This window comes from Bactrocera neohumeralis, chromosome 2, assembly GCF_024586455.1.
Source record: "Bactrocera neohumeralis isolate Rockhampton chromosome 2, APGP_CSIRO_Bneo_wtdbg2-racon-allhic-juicebox.fasta_v2, whole genome shotgun sequence".
In the NCBI taxonomy this organism is placed as follows: Eukaryota; Metazoa; Arthropoda; class Insecta; order Diptera; family Tephritidae; genus Bactrocera; species Bactrocera neohumeralis.
The window spans coordinates 79,522,329-79,537,811 of record NC_065919.1 but is presented as its reverse complement, the minus strand read 5'-3'; the positions used below and the strand labels follow the sequence as shown (position 1 = coordinate 79,537,811).

The following is a 15,483-nucleotide window of genomic DNA, read 5'->3' as shown; positions in this document are numbered from 1 at the left end:
ATTTATTGGAACGAATTGAAAACTAAAAAAAAAATTATAAAAAATTATAAAAAAATATAAAAAAACTAAAAAAAAATTTTAAACAGTGTTTACCAAAAAAAAAGAAAAAACAAAAAATATTTTTTAGGAAAAAAATGAAAAAAAGCACTTAAAAAGTTAGGTTATAAGTCAAAAATTAAACAGCGAAAAAGTTGCGCCCGCATTATTTGGAAGGCACAAAATATGTATTTAACAGCGTGAGTTGATGTACAATATTTAAAAATATTAAAAGTGTGAGGTAATATTTTAGCGCAACAACAATTTCACAGTCCACCATATTTAAAACCAATTATAACTTAAGAGTATTATCCTGCTTCTTTCCACAAAACAAGCGCCAAAGAGAGTAAAACTTAGTGGCCCATGAGAATATGTTATATAAAGCTTTTATGAAGCTTTTACTAGGTAAACACCCACCATACAAGCGCTTTGGTAGCAGTGAGCTTTCTCCTCATTGCCGTTTGTTTGTTTTGTTCGTTGGTTAGCATGGCAGCAGCAGATTATTGAATGATTTACCAAATACCCAATTTAAAATCCCGAAAAGTTCCTTTTCCTCAGAAAAGAAAATTGGTTCAAACTATAATTGCAGAAAATAAAAAATAGTCAATATATAAAAACGCAAATGTAGTGGTGTGAATGGAAGTTTTTACAAAAACAAAAAAGTGATTACTTATAGTTTTCCTTATATCGATATTTCTAAAGCTTTAAATTCCTTAAATTCCCCAACAAAATATTTGAAAAATTTTATAGAACGTAATTTAGCCTAAAAATTAGTGTAACGGTAATAACTTGTTTCAAATTTTAAAGTATGGATTTTTTTCAGCAATAGCGAACCCAATCCCCGCACTTTAGCTTACATTTATTACTTCCAAAGCGTCTCAAAAATAATTATAACAAAAAGTAAACGAAGGCAGTAAAAATTATTAAAATATAATAATAATATATTAAAATTTTTTAAAAATATTTTTCTAAAAATATTTTAGCGTTTATTTACTTTTAACACAGTTTTTTGACTTTTTTGCGAAGTATTATTAATTCGAATAGTTGAACAGTCAATGCAACTACCATTAGGTTGTGTAAAACCAGAATTAGAGAGTTAATTAGAGCATCTATTTTATTGTCACTAATTTAGCAAAAGCTTCATGATTTTCCAAATCCGTCACTAACTCGTTTTTAGTGCCATTATTCACATGATTTTTCAGCTTTTTGAAATTTACATTTTCAAAATTGTATATGAGACAAGCATACACATATTTGTGCACAGGCTTTTTTTTTTCATTTTTAATCCATGCTTCACCACTTCCCCTCCCCTTCTTTTCTATTTCATGCTTCAACATTTGACTTGAAATAAAAAAATTCAAAATTTTTTTAAACCGAAATTATACAAAAAAATGTTGTTTGTATTTAACCTTAATTAAATTTTGCTTTCGTAGTTCTTAGGTTAATAAATGAATATATTTTTATAAACGCTTTTAAGGCATGCAATTCGTTTTTATTTTTAATTTTTTTTTTTTGTTGTTTTAAAACGAATACACAATATATATAATATGTATAGTCAGCAACAATTCAATAAGATTGTTTTTAGATCCATGAAGACGGCATTTGCTCATAAAGTAACAAAAGTAAGCATTTTTTTCGGAACTGATGATAAAACTATGGATTCTTAATTGCTTTATTCTTAAGACTTTTAAGCAATATAAATTGTTTCAGCAAACGATATTCAGCAGCAACTTTTTTCTATGCTTTTGTCCAGCTTTATCTAGCACTCTTCTTAGATATGGCGAAGTTTCGCAGTTCAAGGGACTAGATGAGACATCAAAATCAGATATCAAGTCGCTCTTAAAGTTCGCAAAAAGCCTTGACGTTCTGAGTGACGAATACTTTACCTCAAATTAAACTGAACCTCCAGCTGGCATTACTAAGAACAAGTTGGCGTAACAGCTGGCCAGTATATCCAATCCTAATCGAACTTTTACAGGATCCTAGGGAGCATTAGAATTGTTCGCACTCCAAACACAAATTGCTTTCGTACTGAAGAGGCCTCTAAGCCAGAAAATTCGCTGAATTTCCTAAAGTGTATTGAATATAAATATGTTTACTTTGACAGCTATCGCTCTAAGAAATTTTGTAACCCTAAAAACATCCTAAACATGCTGGCAGATCAAACAGACTGAACGAAATGTATAGAGTTAGGCACCAGGAAAACAATGGAGCATCTTTTGTGTACTTGTCCCGCATTGAAAAGAATACGCTGTAAGCATCTCTGGTCTTCACGGTGTGATTTACTGGAGCAGGTATCGATAGTGAGGCCAGAGAGTCTGTTAAAATTCGCATCAAGCACAGGTATTCTAAAGGATGACTACTCCTCACGGAGCTAGTAACTGAACTGCATCTGCTATCGCAAAGGTCCAAAAATGGTCTATGCGTGGCTTGCTGGCCTACCAAGCCAACATATATTAACTTAAAAAACACTTCAAAACAGCTTTGTTACTTTCTGAGCAAAAGTGTGCTATGAGCATAAAACTATACTTTCTGAATAAAATAAACTATACACAGCAAGCAAAAAAGATAAAAAATACACAAAATAAAAAAAGGAATCTTATTATATAAATAATATAGAGTTTACAGTTTCTAACTAACTGAACTAACCACGAATTAAGCAAAAAAAAAAAAAATCAAAAAATATTCAAAAATAAGAAACCACTTATATTTTTATCTAAGCACATACTCATTTATTTAACGTGTACACATATAAATATATCATATGAAATTCTAGGCAATGTTTGCCAGCAGTATACCGGAAATAATAGAGCTCGTTGGTAGTGGCAATAAATATGGCGGTGAACTGAAAAGAGAACACGGAAAGAGGTAGTCTAAAGCAAATCAAACTGTCTACAAATAATATCAATAAATAATTAATTGCAATAAAAGTACAAATAAATATGTATACTAAATATTATGATACCTTCGTACACACAACTTAAATATATATAGTTTCATACTCGTATATAGTAAACTTCAATTTTCAACAAAATAATAATACTAGACAAAATTATTTTATGAATACTTATCTAACTGTTAAACATTATTATGGCTACCGATCTTTCATATTAACAAATATCTGTTTTTTTCGCTAAAAATAATTTATATAATTGTAAGTGTATAGCTAAATAGGTTTTCATTTGTGTATGCGCAGTTTTAATTATATTTTTAGTGCCAAAGCTGTAAAAGACTGCTATTACCATTATTATAAAATAAATAAAATATATCTCGGAAATTTTTAAAATTATTTATTTTTCAATATATTAAATAAGAATTATTCAATTTAATTTTGATTCTTTATTTTAATTTTTTAAACTTTTATTATTTTAGAATATTTAGCTGTAAAAAACTGCAAATATTTCAGTTCAACATGTTTATTGATTAACTCTGATACTATACTATACTTACTTACTATATTTTCTAATTTCATTCAACCTTACCCTAAATGTGGGCAACGGCTTACTACTATATTTCGAAACACATGAACTGAAATATTGCCTACAATTGTACATGATGATGACAAACATCTTTCTTTTGAAATATTGGTTCTGTAAAGTTTCTCCTTTTGAAAATAGGTTGTAATATATATAGGGTAGTCGAAAAAGTATTTTTGTATTTCTAATCAAACTTCAATTTTTTTATATTTAAACTAATAAATGAATAAACAAAGATTTACCATTTTGGTCTACCACTTTTTGTCATTTTTCCGTTAGGGACATTGTTCCATTAGTGTAAATCGAATTTTTGAACGGAAGCGAGCGAACCATTGTTGTGCTACACGAACTGATACAGCATAGTTTCCGTAAACTTCATGAATTTCTTTGGTGGCTTGGGTAGCAGTCTTCCCTTTTTTATACAAAAATTTCAAAATATAGCGAATTTCTTCATTATTTTCACACATTTCTGAACAGCTGTAACTTTTTTCATCTTCCCCGAAGTTGTTTAGTTGTTAAATGAAGTTTAAAATCTCACCTTTCCAACACTATATGGTATGACACAATGTGATTGGTAGCACTGGAGATATACGACTGCAACGATATCTATTGACAAAATACGAAAAGACTTTTTGACTACCCAATAAAATATATATAGGAATATCTATATATACTTTTTCCCCTTTATACTTTATATAATATATGTTTTAGTGATCCTTAAATAAAGTATTAGCCGAGTTTACAACAGCACGCAAGTCTTTTCTCCTTTTCACTATTTGTCGCCAATTGGAAACTCCAAGTGTAACCACACTTGAACTCCAATCGTCAGGTGTTCTTCTTCAGACGTGTAATTGCTGTTCGAACTTCTTCAACGTCTGCTTCATCGTCATCGATTGGAGAATCGGGTTCGCTTTCTTCTGGTGTTGTGCTTTCACTGCCATTCAGCAGGCAATAGAAGTGTTCCCTCCATAATTTTAGTATGCTCTGGGCATCAGTCACTAGATCACCTCAGGAGCTCGCACGCATTTCGGGCTCTCTCTTTTTTTGTCTGTAAGTGCAACTCGCTTCCCTTTCAACTCTCGGTATCTATCCCATCCCGCACAAGTTGTGGTCAATTGTAACATTGCGAGGTAGGCAGTCTGTTTTCTCTCCACTGCGATACGACACTCCTCATCATACCAGCTGTTTTTTTTTGCCTTATCCGAAAACCAATGGTTTCGTTTGCAGCTGCACATAAGGAGTTTCAAAAGCCGTCCTACAGTTCTCTTATACCGAGTTGCTGATGAGTGCTCGCAGAGAGTGGGAATAGTCGAGTAGAAAAACGTTCGGCTGTCTGTTGTGATTGCAGCTTCTCGACGTCGAGCCTTTCTTGTGTTTGTTGACGTGCTTTTTTGCGGGAGAAGGGGTTGCGTATCTTCGCTGCAACAAGATAGTGGGCTGAGTCAATGCTAAGGCCTCGGAGCTTACGCACGTCTAAAACACTGAAGACGTGTCTTCCGTCTATCACAAAATTTCAATAATTTTTAATTATGAACTCAGGTTGAAATATTTCATTTATATTTCAATCCGGCATTTGAGATTACAATTTTCATATATTTTAACTTACCATTTGGGGTTAAAAATTTATGTTTAATTTTTCGATAAGCTATGTGGGATTAGAAATTGGAGAAATATTTTTAATAAATATTTTCGCTATTACAAAACAAATTAATTCAATTATTTTTAGTGTGTTATTTGCAACCCTGATATGTATGTACAGCTGTATTTATCAGAAAATACGAACCAAAGCGATATATTTAATTTAAACTTCCAAATAATTGTTTTTTTAACATCTTTTGTTATATTTCTTTCAAAACGGATTAAAAAACGTGTATTGTAAATAAAACAAAGTAAATTAAGCAGTCTTTTGCAGTTTTTTTTTTAGTTTCAAGAAGTTAAAGTTGAATTTAACAAGCAAGTGTGTCTATCGAATTAAATAATTTAATTAATTAATTAAATTTTTTTAAATATTAATTTTTAAAAATAGCTGCATGTAAGTGCATTTTCTTAATTAACGTTGAATACAATATAAAAAATTTAGTTCTTTAAACATACACAACACACAATCGCTAAATAAATTCCACTTTAATTTTATTGATTAGGTATATTTTTTAAATATTTATTTATGTTAAAAATTTGTATTTTCAAATTATTTACTATGATATTATTTTTCCTTAAATACAATAAATAAGTAAAACGCGTTATCTCTTTTCGCTTGCGTCTCCCTTTGCCAATTAACACTAAGTACATAACGGTGCCTATACCTCAATGTTATATATGTGAATTCATTAACTAAAGATCAAGCGTCTCTTCCTAAAATACTTATACGCTTAGCAAGCAAGCAGCTCTAATGTATAAAGCCAACGCTTTAATTGTCGAAGTTTTTCTCGAATCTCGCGTAATTTTTATTAGCCCTATTTTTGTGTAACGATTAGTCTGTTACCCTTTTGTTTTAGTTACGTCCACTATACTTTACATATATATGTATGTATATGTTTTATTAACAGTTTTGCTTTGAACACATCACCAACCAATTAGTTCACAAACAATATAACTAGTTACTAATAAAAAAATACAAAATATTTGTCCAAGAAGTGAGTCCCATAAAAAGATGTAAGCGCCACCACACACAGTTATATTACCAGTAAATAAATGTTAAATATTAAAGTTTATGGAAATTTTTAGTATTCTAATTTTCTAGTTCACAACTGTTCTAAGTATTAAAGATGTTATTCATAGCCTACAGTCTCAGTATTTTTCATATGGTAGTAGCGTATATAACCAAGTTACAGTTTTTTTGTTGTTGTATTGTACACTTCATACTTCAGTTTATGCGCCATTGCCTCTACCTCTCATTCATCTCAATGGCGCCACACGGCCTTCTAGTCGCAAAATCACATTTTGAGTTTGAAAGGATGAACAATAAAATCATTGCATTTAGTTATATAGTTATATTATGTTCACAGTTATTTAGTATACAGTTATTCTCGTGTATTCTTTAATACTTCCAAGTCGTTTGTTCGCTAAACTATTATTAATAAATAAGTAAGTTTAGCATAATGTAATGGAGTATTGTTTCATGGCATCATCATATTGTATATAATTTTGAGAACCGTTATTTTGTCATTTGTTGCGTTTTTACTTGGAATTTGTTATTAGTTACAGTCTGTGATATATTCGTTTACACTGAGATTAATCTTTATGTGTGACAATTTCAAACTCTTATACATATATACATATGTGTGATATAGAACATTCACATTGTCTTCTTTTGTAAATTTCAATATACTTGGAATCTATTTAAAAAATCAGATTGTCTGAAATATAATTTTCCTTATGACTTACACTTAAATTAAGTGGTCATGTCCCCAATTGTGAAATGAACGTTGCCGAGTGCTCATGCCAATATTTCTAAAGGGAATGCATCATCGCATCCTTTTTAAACTAGATTCATTTTGCTCAATATTTTACCATTTTCGCATTTCACAAATACAAAAATATTTTTTAGGAGACAGGCAGTTTTCAGTAAAATTAGATTCCAATAGATTCTTCTAATTAAGTTCTTATTTATAAACTGAGTATTTGAAAGTCATAAGATTTCAAGCACCAGCCGGTTAAAAACAATCCGAAATGGGAAGACTCAAGAGAGAATCAAACAAAAATATGAGCTTAGTACTATTTTTGAAAAAACATTTCTTTAACAGCAAGACTTTGTCTAACTAGAAAAATTTAATATATTATATAATAAGTAGGACATTCAATAAATGCAGCACATTCGGTGCAAAGCACATATCTATATATGTATGTAGATAAGAATTACACACTTCTAACAATCATTTTACCCAACCAACTAGTTGAGGATATATATTAGTTACAATAAATCAGTCATTTAAATCTGCTTTATTAAAAACCTTATTTATATTATTATAAAATACAAAAAAATATTTTTAATAATTCTAAAAATATCTCTATACTACAAAAATATGATAAACTATACATACATATATCTGCTATTATTTTCATTTATCTTATATGCATTTTAGTAGCTTATGTGATATAAAATTATTGGCCACGCATCGAATTTCCTCGAAAAAACTTTAAATAACATAATGAAGCAACCATATTGCATATAGAAAATAATATTAACACTTTTATTAGTACTGACATAGGTTAATAAATTAATGTTCCTTTAAAATTTTGAAAATAAAAATTTATTATTAATAGTTGTGAAAAGTATCTGAAAAGTAAAACCGAAAAATTAAACTAAAATAGTTTCAGTTTTACATATTAGTGTTCTTGATAGCCGATTTTATTAACGTACATATTTGTATATATGAGGAGATTTTGTTAAAAAATGTCAAACCAGCAGTGGCTGATGCATAGTATTCTTAATACACAAAAAGATACCCGGAAATAGTAAATAAAACCCAAAATATATAATTTTTCATCGATATTTATTTTGTCGCCTTTAAAGTAATCTCCACTAAATGTTATACACTTATGCCAACGATTTTTCTAGTTCTCGAAACACTTTTCATAAGCACTTCAGCTCCTTAAGCGAAGTTTGTTTTATCTCTACCATCGATCGACTTGTTTGCATGTCAAACTCATAACCCCATGACTCATCGGCTGAATTGAGATCGGAATTCGCACTATCAACTGTCCAAAGATGCATGTCCATGGTGCTCTTTTTGAAAACAATTCAGCTTTAACGGGACGAGACGCGCAAGAACTTATTTCATCCCAAAATATCCACCAAAATCATTGGAATGGACTCGGTAGAGATGTTGAGCTCCCTTGCCATCTCTCTAGCACTTGCCTAACGATTTTCAAGCACCATATCCTGCACTTTTTTGTAATATTTTCATCAGTTGAAGAGGTCGAGGGTCGTCCAGAATGAGTCATTCAATGACCTCTCAACAGTCGAAATACGAAACAAGAAATTTGGTTACAAAAAAAAAAAATTGAGACAAATTCTGTGTTCGATACTTTTATCCATTGTAAAAAGCGCAAAGCACTACTAGGGTACCGACTTAAGCAGCTGCTGTGACAAACTGGTCGACGGATCGCCCTCATATTTGGCATAGTAATTAAGAACAGTCCTATCAACATAGCAAAAGGCATTGCTTTGAAATATCGTTTACTCGGGGAATTTAATTGCAACTTCCGGGTGCCTTTTTAAAAGAATGTCAAACCAGCAGGGACTGGGACTTCATATCCTTAATATATGATAAGCAGAGTAATAATGGTTATTATGATGGTAATAATAATAACTAACTAAAATTACCCATATGCTGTGAAAATCTACTCCCTCTACTATTAAAAAAAAAATTCGAACCCCTGTTGGTTTTTGATGAAATTCCCTTCTTCTGCTTTAGCAAGCAAATCCTACTTCACTAATATTTATATACTATAAATGATTCGCTATTATTTATGTACTTTAAATAATTATAGGTTTGTCTAGGGTAAAGTTAAAAATAATGAGTTTAATATAAACCATAAATAATTTCATAAATATAACTTTTTAAATTTACATAATTTTTTTTATTTATTACTGATATCACACATCCCAAAACATGACAGTTAAAATCTTCCTACGACTGAATTTGAAATAATCGGTTATCAGGAACACTATTCTCTTCCTTGTAAGTCATTATTATGCAAATATTATATTAAAAGTCATTAAAAATTCTGAATATCACATCCAAATTATAAGAATATCTCCATCATTTAAAAATTAATTGAGGTTATTTGGTCTATTGTGCCCTATCTCCGTTATTTAGCTTTAAGTAGCAATTTTATTTTGATATTCTCAACATTACAGCCATCTACCACTAACTACACTGTAACTAATAAAAAATTCTGTTTTTGATTTGTTTCAACAATTTCGTTTACATTTGGCACTTTTTCGACTCATTACATTAATATGCAATATTTTCGATTGATTTTGGTACGCACTTACTCACATTCACTTCACACTCTCTTTAAACTGCGCTCTCGCTCATCTACTACTCTACGTTCTATCGTCTCTCTCCACCCCAAAATGTGCCTCTCAGCTGCATACATGTACTTTGTAAATAACTCAAGTATTTTTTTATTAACATTATTAAGTAAAAGCACTTTTGAGAAAATAATATAATAGTTTATTGAAGATTTCAAACCTAATCGTAAGTATTTGCAATAGCTGTGTATTATGTAGGCAACAAAAACAGTAAATCGAGTTTGTTTCTTTAGTCTTTTGTACAGTACGTACTGCTGCACACCTACATGTACTATGAAACTGCTTAGGGTTTTCTTTAATAAGTTTAGCAATAAATAAATAGGCGCATTCACAGTAACTACAACACACGTAAAACAAATCAATGTATATATTAAATAAAAAAAAATGAATTTGTAAAATACAAACACCAATACAACCACGTTTTAGCGGCGCCTCTTTAGCGTAAACAAAAGTAACAATTTCATATTAATTACAGCGTAAAAGTATTTGAAGTGAATTCAATTTTTTCCACTTATCTTTTTCACTTTTTTGCCTTCTCTACTCAGTAAATAGTAAAGAAATAATTTTTTTTCATTAAAATTAAATTTCCTCAGGACTTCTACTAGTAATGCGTATTTTATTTAAATATGTAGCAGTAAAGAAACGAATAATAAATAACAAACGTGTTGGTGTGTGTGTGCGTGCAATGTGCGCAATTTGTGTGTGTATGTGCGTTAGTGTACGTAAGCAGGTTTATTGTGTATATTTGCTACGCTGCCCACAGCTGTCTGCGACGTCTGCGTATAAAGGCACCCATTATCATGTTTAAATGTAAATATAAATACAACAAATACATATGTGCCACTACAACAACAAAGGTCACTATTAGTAGCATAAGCGTCGACGTGCGAGTGTTAGGGATTTTTCAAAAACTTACAAAAATAATTTTAAAAAATATAAAAAAAAAATATATTAAAAAAATAAAAAATATATATATTTTTTTAACGGAAAGCCTTGCAGTCTTTTGCATTGAAAAATATATATAATACATTTTTTTTTGAACTCTGTACTACCTATCCCGCTCCCGTGTATATTTGTACATAATTATATAAATTTATATAAATGTATATGTGTGTTAACTTTAGGCTGTGTTCGCTAGTTGGATACCAGAAATCACTGAACTGGCAGCGCAAAGAAGCAAATATGGTGGAACATATAGCAAGGATCCTAGAAAAAGGTACACCAACCACTGCGTTGTACCGCTCTAGCGTTAAACTATACCTACATACTACATACATATATACTATGAACCAATTACTACCCACATACAAAAACAAAAAATATAAACCAAACCAAACCAAATATACTACATCATTACTTAATTAGTATGATAAGTGATTAAGTAAGCATTTATACTAAAAACTAAAAAAATGATTGAAAAATTCATTTGACTCACTCAATTTGAATTTTATCGCATAAACTGAACAATCCCAAATACAATAAATATATATATACAATTCAATTAGCTTACTAAATTTAGTGATTTTTAGTATACATATTTTTACAAAAAAATTTTAATTATTTAATTTTTTTTTTTTTGGTTTTTCATTTGCTTTATAATTTGTACACTTTTGATTTCTTTCTCTTTCGCTGAAACACTTGAGATTTGTATTTTCTACTCTGAAGTCAACATAAATCTCTTCAAATGCAAACTCAAGTTGCAAACACAAGCGCAAATGCAATGAAATTTTTAATAAAAAAATATAAAATATTTGTTTGTAAGTAAAAAAGCATTTACAAAACCTTTTGGACAGCCTTGTGCGCAATATTGTGAACCAACAACATTTTCTCTATAGAATGCTTACCCAAAACCAACGAAAAAAAAATAATATAACTGTTAAATTGTTAACTGTTATTTTTTTTTTTAAATATACCGTTTATGTATTTCCAATTTCATTTAACCAAAGTGAAATTTGTAAAAGAAAATAATTAGTTAGAAAAACCAGCGTTGATCAGAAAAGCATTGGTTTCTTGGCGGCATGTGTTTCTAATACTTTCTTTATGTGTTCAGCTTTACATATATAGATATATACTTTTTCCACTCCACTCTCCACATAACGTCTAAGTAGCAGCGAGGCGGTAACCAATTTGCTAGTCTAAGAGCTATTTTTGTAAGGCATATCAGCGTTAGTGTGAACACCTGCAACCCAGAAAAAATATTTAAAATTAAATCGAATAATTTTTATAAATGTGTATAAATTGAAAAAAAAAAAATAATTAGTTACAGAAATTAGCATACAAATGTATAACACGCAATATGAGAAGCTTTGTAAAGCAAACGCTTTTTTTATTTTACATTTTTGCTTCAACTCAAACAATAATATATGTAAGCATTTACATTTTTTTACGTGGTAAAACACGAAAAAAAAAACATTAAATAATATTTTTCTATAATTTTTGTTAGAAATAAATTAAAAATAAAAATATTTTTTGTAAAAAAAGTGTTAATTCGCATAAGTGAGCATGTTCACAATGAATATAAATAAAATAATAATTTTAAATTCAAAATAAAAATAATTTTTTGTAAAAAATATTAAATAATATTTTTGTATCATTTTTGTAAGAAAAAAATTTAAAATGAAAATATTTAAAAAAAAAATTATTTATATTTTTAATTTATTTCTTACAAAAATGATACAAAAATATTATTTAATATTTTTTACATCAAATTATTTTTATTTTTTTGTAAAAATATTTTCATTTTTAATTTATTTCTTACAAAAATGATACAAAAATATTATTTAATATTTTTTACATCAAATTATTTTTATTTTTTTTTTTTAATTTAAAACTATTATTTAATTTATATTTATTGTGACCATACTCACTTATGCAAATTAAGACTGGCATTTCCTTTCTAAATGTTTTCATTCCACAAAACAAAAATTTTGTTAATAAATATTTGCATCCAACGTGCATTATCCTACACACGCTTCATAAATGCAAAGAGAATATTGTTTGCTATTTTTCACCCTACACGACATACTACATACAAATGCTTAATGCTGTTATTTCAAATATAACTATGCAGACATACACTAACACTTCGCTATTTTTTGAAAAGTTGTGAATATATGTATATTTATTAAACTTTTATGAGTTAATTTTGATTGAATTCTTTTATGAGTTAACTTTTAGTTTAATCAAAGCACGCAAAAATAAAGATAAATAAATAAAAATACAAATTCGTTATCCTGTGAGACAATCATTATTAGGGATAGTATTGAAAATATGGCAACACTGCAGTTACACCTATTATTTCACACGCTGCATAACTTTTTTTAAATTTAATTTGTTGTATTGTTTATTAAAAAATTTCCGAACAATTTTGCGCACTAAAATATTATCTGTTATCGCTTACAAAATAAATGAAAACTAAGCTTTCAAACCTCCAGCCAACAAAAGCTTATTTTGCATTCGATACTCTTTAGCAGTTTGAAGATGAAGATGTTCTAGCAAACAGTTGGAATTCAGAGAAAACTCTGAGAATATTATATTATTTGGGAACAATACTGTTTTAAACTCTGCCCGATCAATAATTCATGTAAAAAACAATGTATATACAGTGAAATCTGCCATAAGCGGACATGTGCGGCTAATGGATTTGTCCGCTTGTTCTTAATAAAAATCAAAAAAATTTGGGACTGGCCAATGTACACTGTAAATGGAGTTGCTATCTTAATAAAGCTTTCACTTTATTTTATTTTGATATTGCCTGAGTGCGATAAACTTTATGCTTTTGTCGTTGTCAGAAGCTGCCATTTCTGAACACGCACCTTAATTCGGGCATCCAAGCACCCTCCAAAGACTAAATTGATATGAAACAAGAGAAAATGTCGGCTTCGTAAAAAATCAAAATTAAGTACAAAACGATTTAATACATAGGATACATTAAGACGAAAAAGTACTCAGAAATTGTAAATAAAACGCAAAATATTTAATTATTCTTCCCCACCAGATGTAATTTGCCAACCTATGCCAATGATTTTTCCAGTCCCTCCGAAATACTTTTCATAATCACTTTTTGGGATGGCTTTAAGCTCTTTCAGCGGATTTTGTTTTATCTCTTCGATCGACTGAATTCCGATTCCACGGAGCGGCAAGTCTGGTGAAAAGCGTGCTCAATACATGGTATTCATTACGTTTTTGCCTTTATATTCAATCACAATCGTGGCTCGATGCATTGGCGCATTATAATCATGTAAAAGTCATGAATTGTTTTTTGTTTTCGACCGACACTTTCACGCAAACGCCTCTATACTGCCAAATTGAACTCCTTATTGACCGTCTATAACTTCGGAACAAACTCATGATGCACCAAACCACAAATATCGAAAAAAGCAATGAGCCTCACTTTGATTTTCAAGCGACTTTAGCGTGGTTTTTTCGGGTTCAGCCCGTTTTTTTCCTCCATTCCGATTATTGTTAATTTGTTTGCATGTCAAACTCGTAAACCCATACTTCATCGGCAGTCATAATGCTCTCCATGAATGTGGGGTCGGAATCCGCACGATCAAGCATGTCCAAAGATACTTGTTCACGGCATCATTTTGAAAAAAAAATTCAGCTTTATTGTGACGAGTCGAGCATTACATATTCAAAATGTCCACCTAAATCACTCGAACGGATTCGGGAGAAATGTCGAGCTCTCTTGCTGGAGAGTTGGCACTTGTCCATATGCTCCACTTTTTTAAAGAGGTCGAAGGTCGTCCAGAACAAGGCATGTTTTCAACGATCTCTCGACTTTCTTTCAAGACTTTGTATCACTTTTAGGCTTGTGTTTTTTATAAAACTGAATAACCGTAAGCTTTTGCCAATATTTGCAATGATTCCGCACCCGAAATTTGGTTAGAAATTCAAAAGTTAAGACGAATTCATTGTTCAATATTTTTATCCATTGTAAAAATTGCAACGCACTACTGAGGTTGCTGTAAACAAACTGGTTCACAGATCGCGCTCATATTTGGCATATTATTTATTGATAGTCTTACTAAATTATCAAAATAAATTATTTTATCCGGAAAATTTAATTAGAATTTCCGGTTGTTCTTTTGTCACAATATGTATTTCTTTTATTTTTTTTTCAAAATTTGCGCCCAAGCCTTTAAGGGATTATAACTACTTCCGAGTCAGAAATTTTTTTTGGGCATTTTTTAAGCGCCATTTTATTATCAAATAAGTTAAAATAAACGTGCGTTTACATAATTTAATGTACTCAATTAATTAGCGGTTTATTTTAAAAAAATTTGATTTCCTTGACCTCGTAGTCCATCCTCGGGCGTACCTGCCCAAAATTGTGTCTGGCGGCGGGAAAGATTTTGTACTTAAAATTATCTTTAATCCAAAAACCAAACCAAATTTTATGAATTAAGGTCATAATCGAACGACCAGTCAAAATTTTGATGTTTGATAAAATGTCGGCTTTAAAACAGAAAGTGTTTTTTTTTTTGGAAAAAATTATTCTTCAAATGGCTTTAAGAATCTTATTCCCTATCTGAAAAATGTATCTAAAAAGGGCATGTGAACATTTTAACTCGGTCGGCCTAATCGTTTCGAAGAAAATTTACTCATCGACTCTGAAAAAGAGTTTCGAGAAAAATGCGTTTAAAGTTTTAAGAACCGCTTAGGCTAAGTTAACAAATACATTCGTATAGCCGAAACTATCTGGATCAACTTTAATTTTTCAGAGAATATTCTCAATCACATGTACATTTGATATACACGCAAGTAAGAATTGATTTTTGAAATGGACTAGTGGATTTAGCCCCTCAAAATGATATATCTTCCCTTAAGATACTTGGTACAGAATTATATAAAAACTATCAACATTGCAGTTAACGTCTATGCTGACGCCTAGAGCGCTTAGCTTTCATCTTCTAATAGATTTTGAAA

At 30.0% G+C, this 15,483-nt stretch overlaps 1 protein-coding gene across 40 annotated transcripts in view; it reads left to right on the top strand.

Moving 5' to 3' along the window:
* LOC126765566 (calcium-activated potassium channel slowpoke) overlaps positions 1-15,483 on the top strand; it is a 165,831-nt gene that overhangs the window by 70,206 nt on the left and 80,142 nt on the right. For 27 of the 40 annotated variants that reach the window (XM_050483283.1, XM_050483381.1, XM_050483216.1 and 24 more), the window contains one exon: positions 2,813-2,904. The exons of 7 other annotated variants lie outside the window; for them this stretch is intronic. In XM_050483283.1, coding sequence (XP_050339240.1) covers positions 2,813-2,904 — 92 coding nt within the window. Of the gene's footprint in view, positions 1-2,812; positions 2,905-10,676; positions 10,769-15,483 lie in introns of all 40 variants that reach the window. 6 more of the 40 variants (XM_050483188.1, XM_050483415.1, XM_050483227.1 and 3 more) reach the window with 1 other exon arrangement.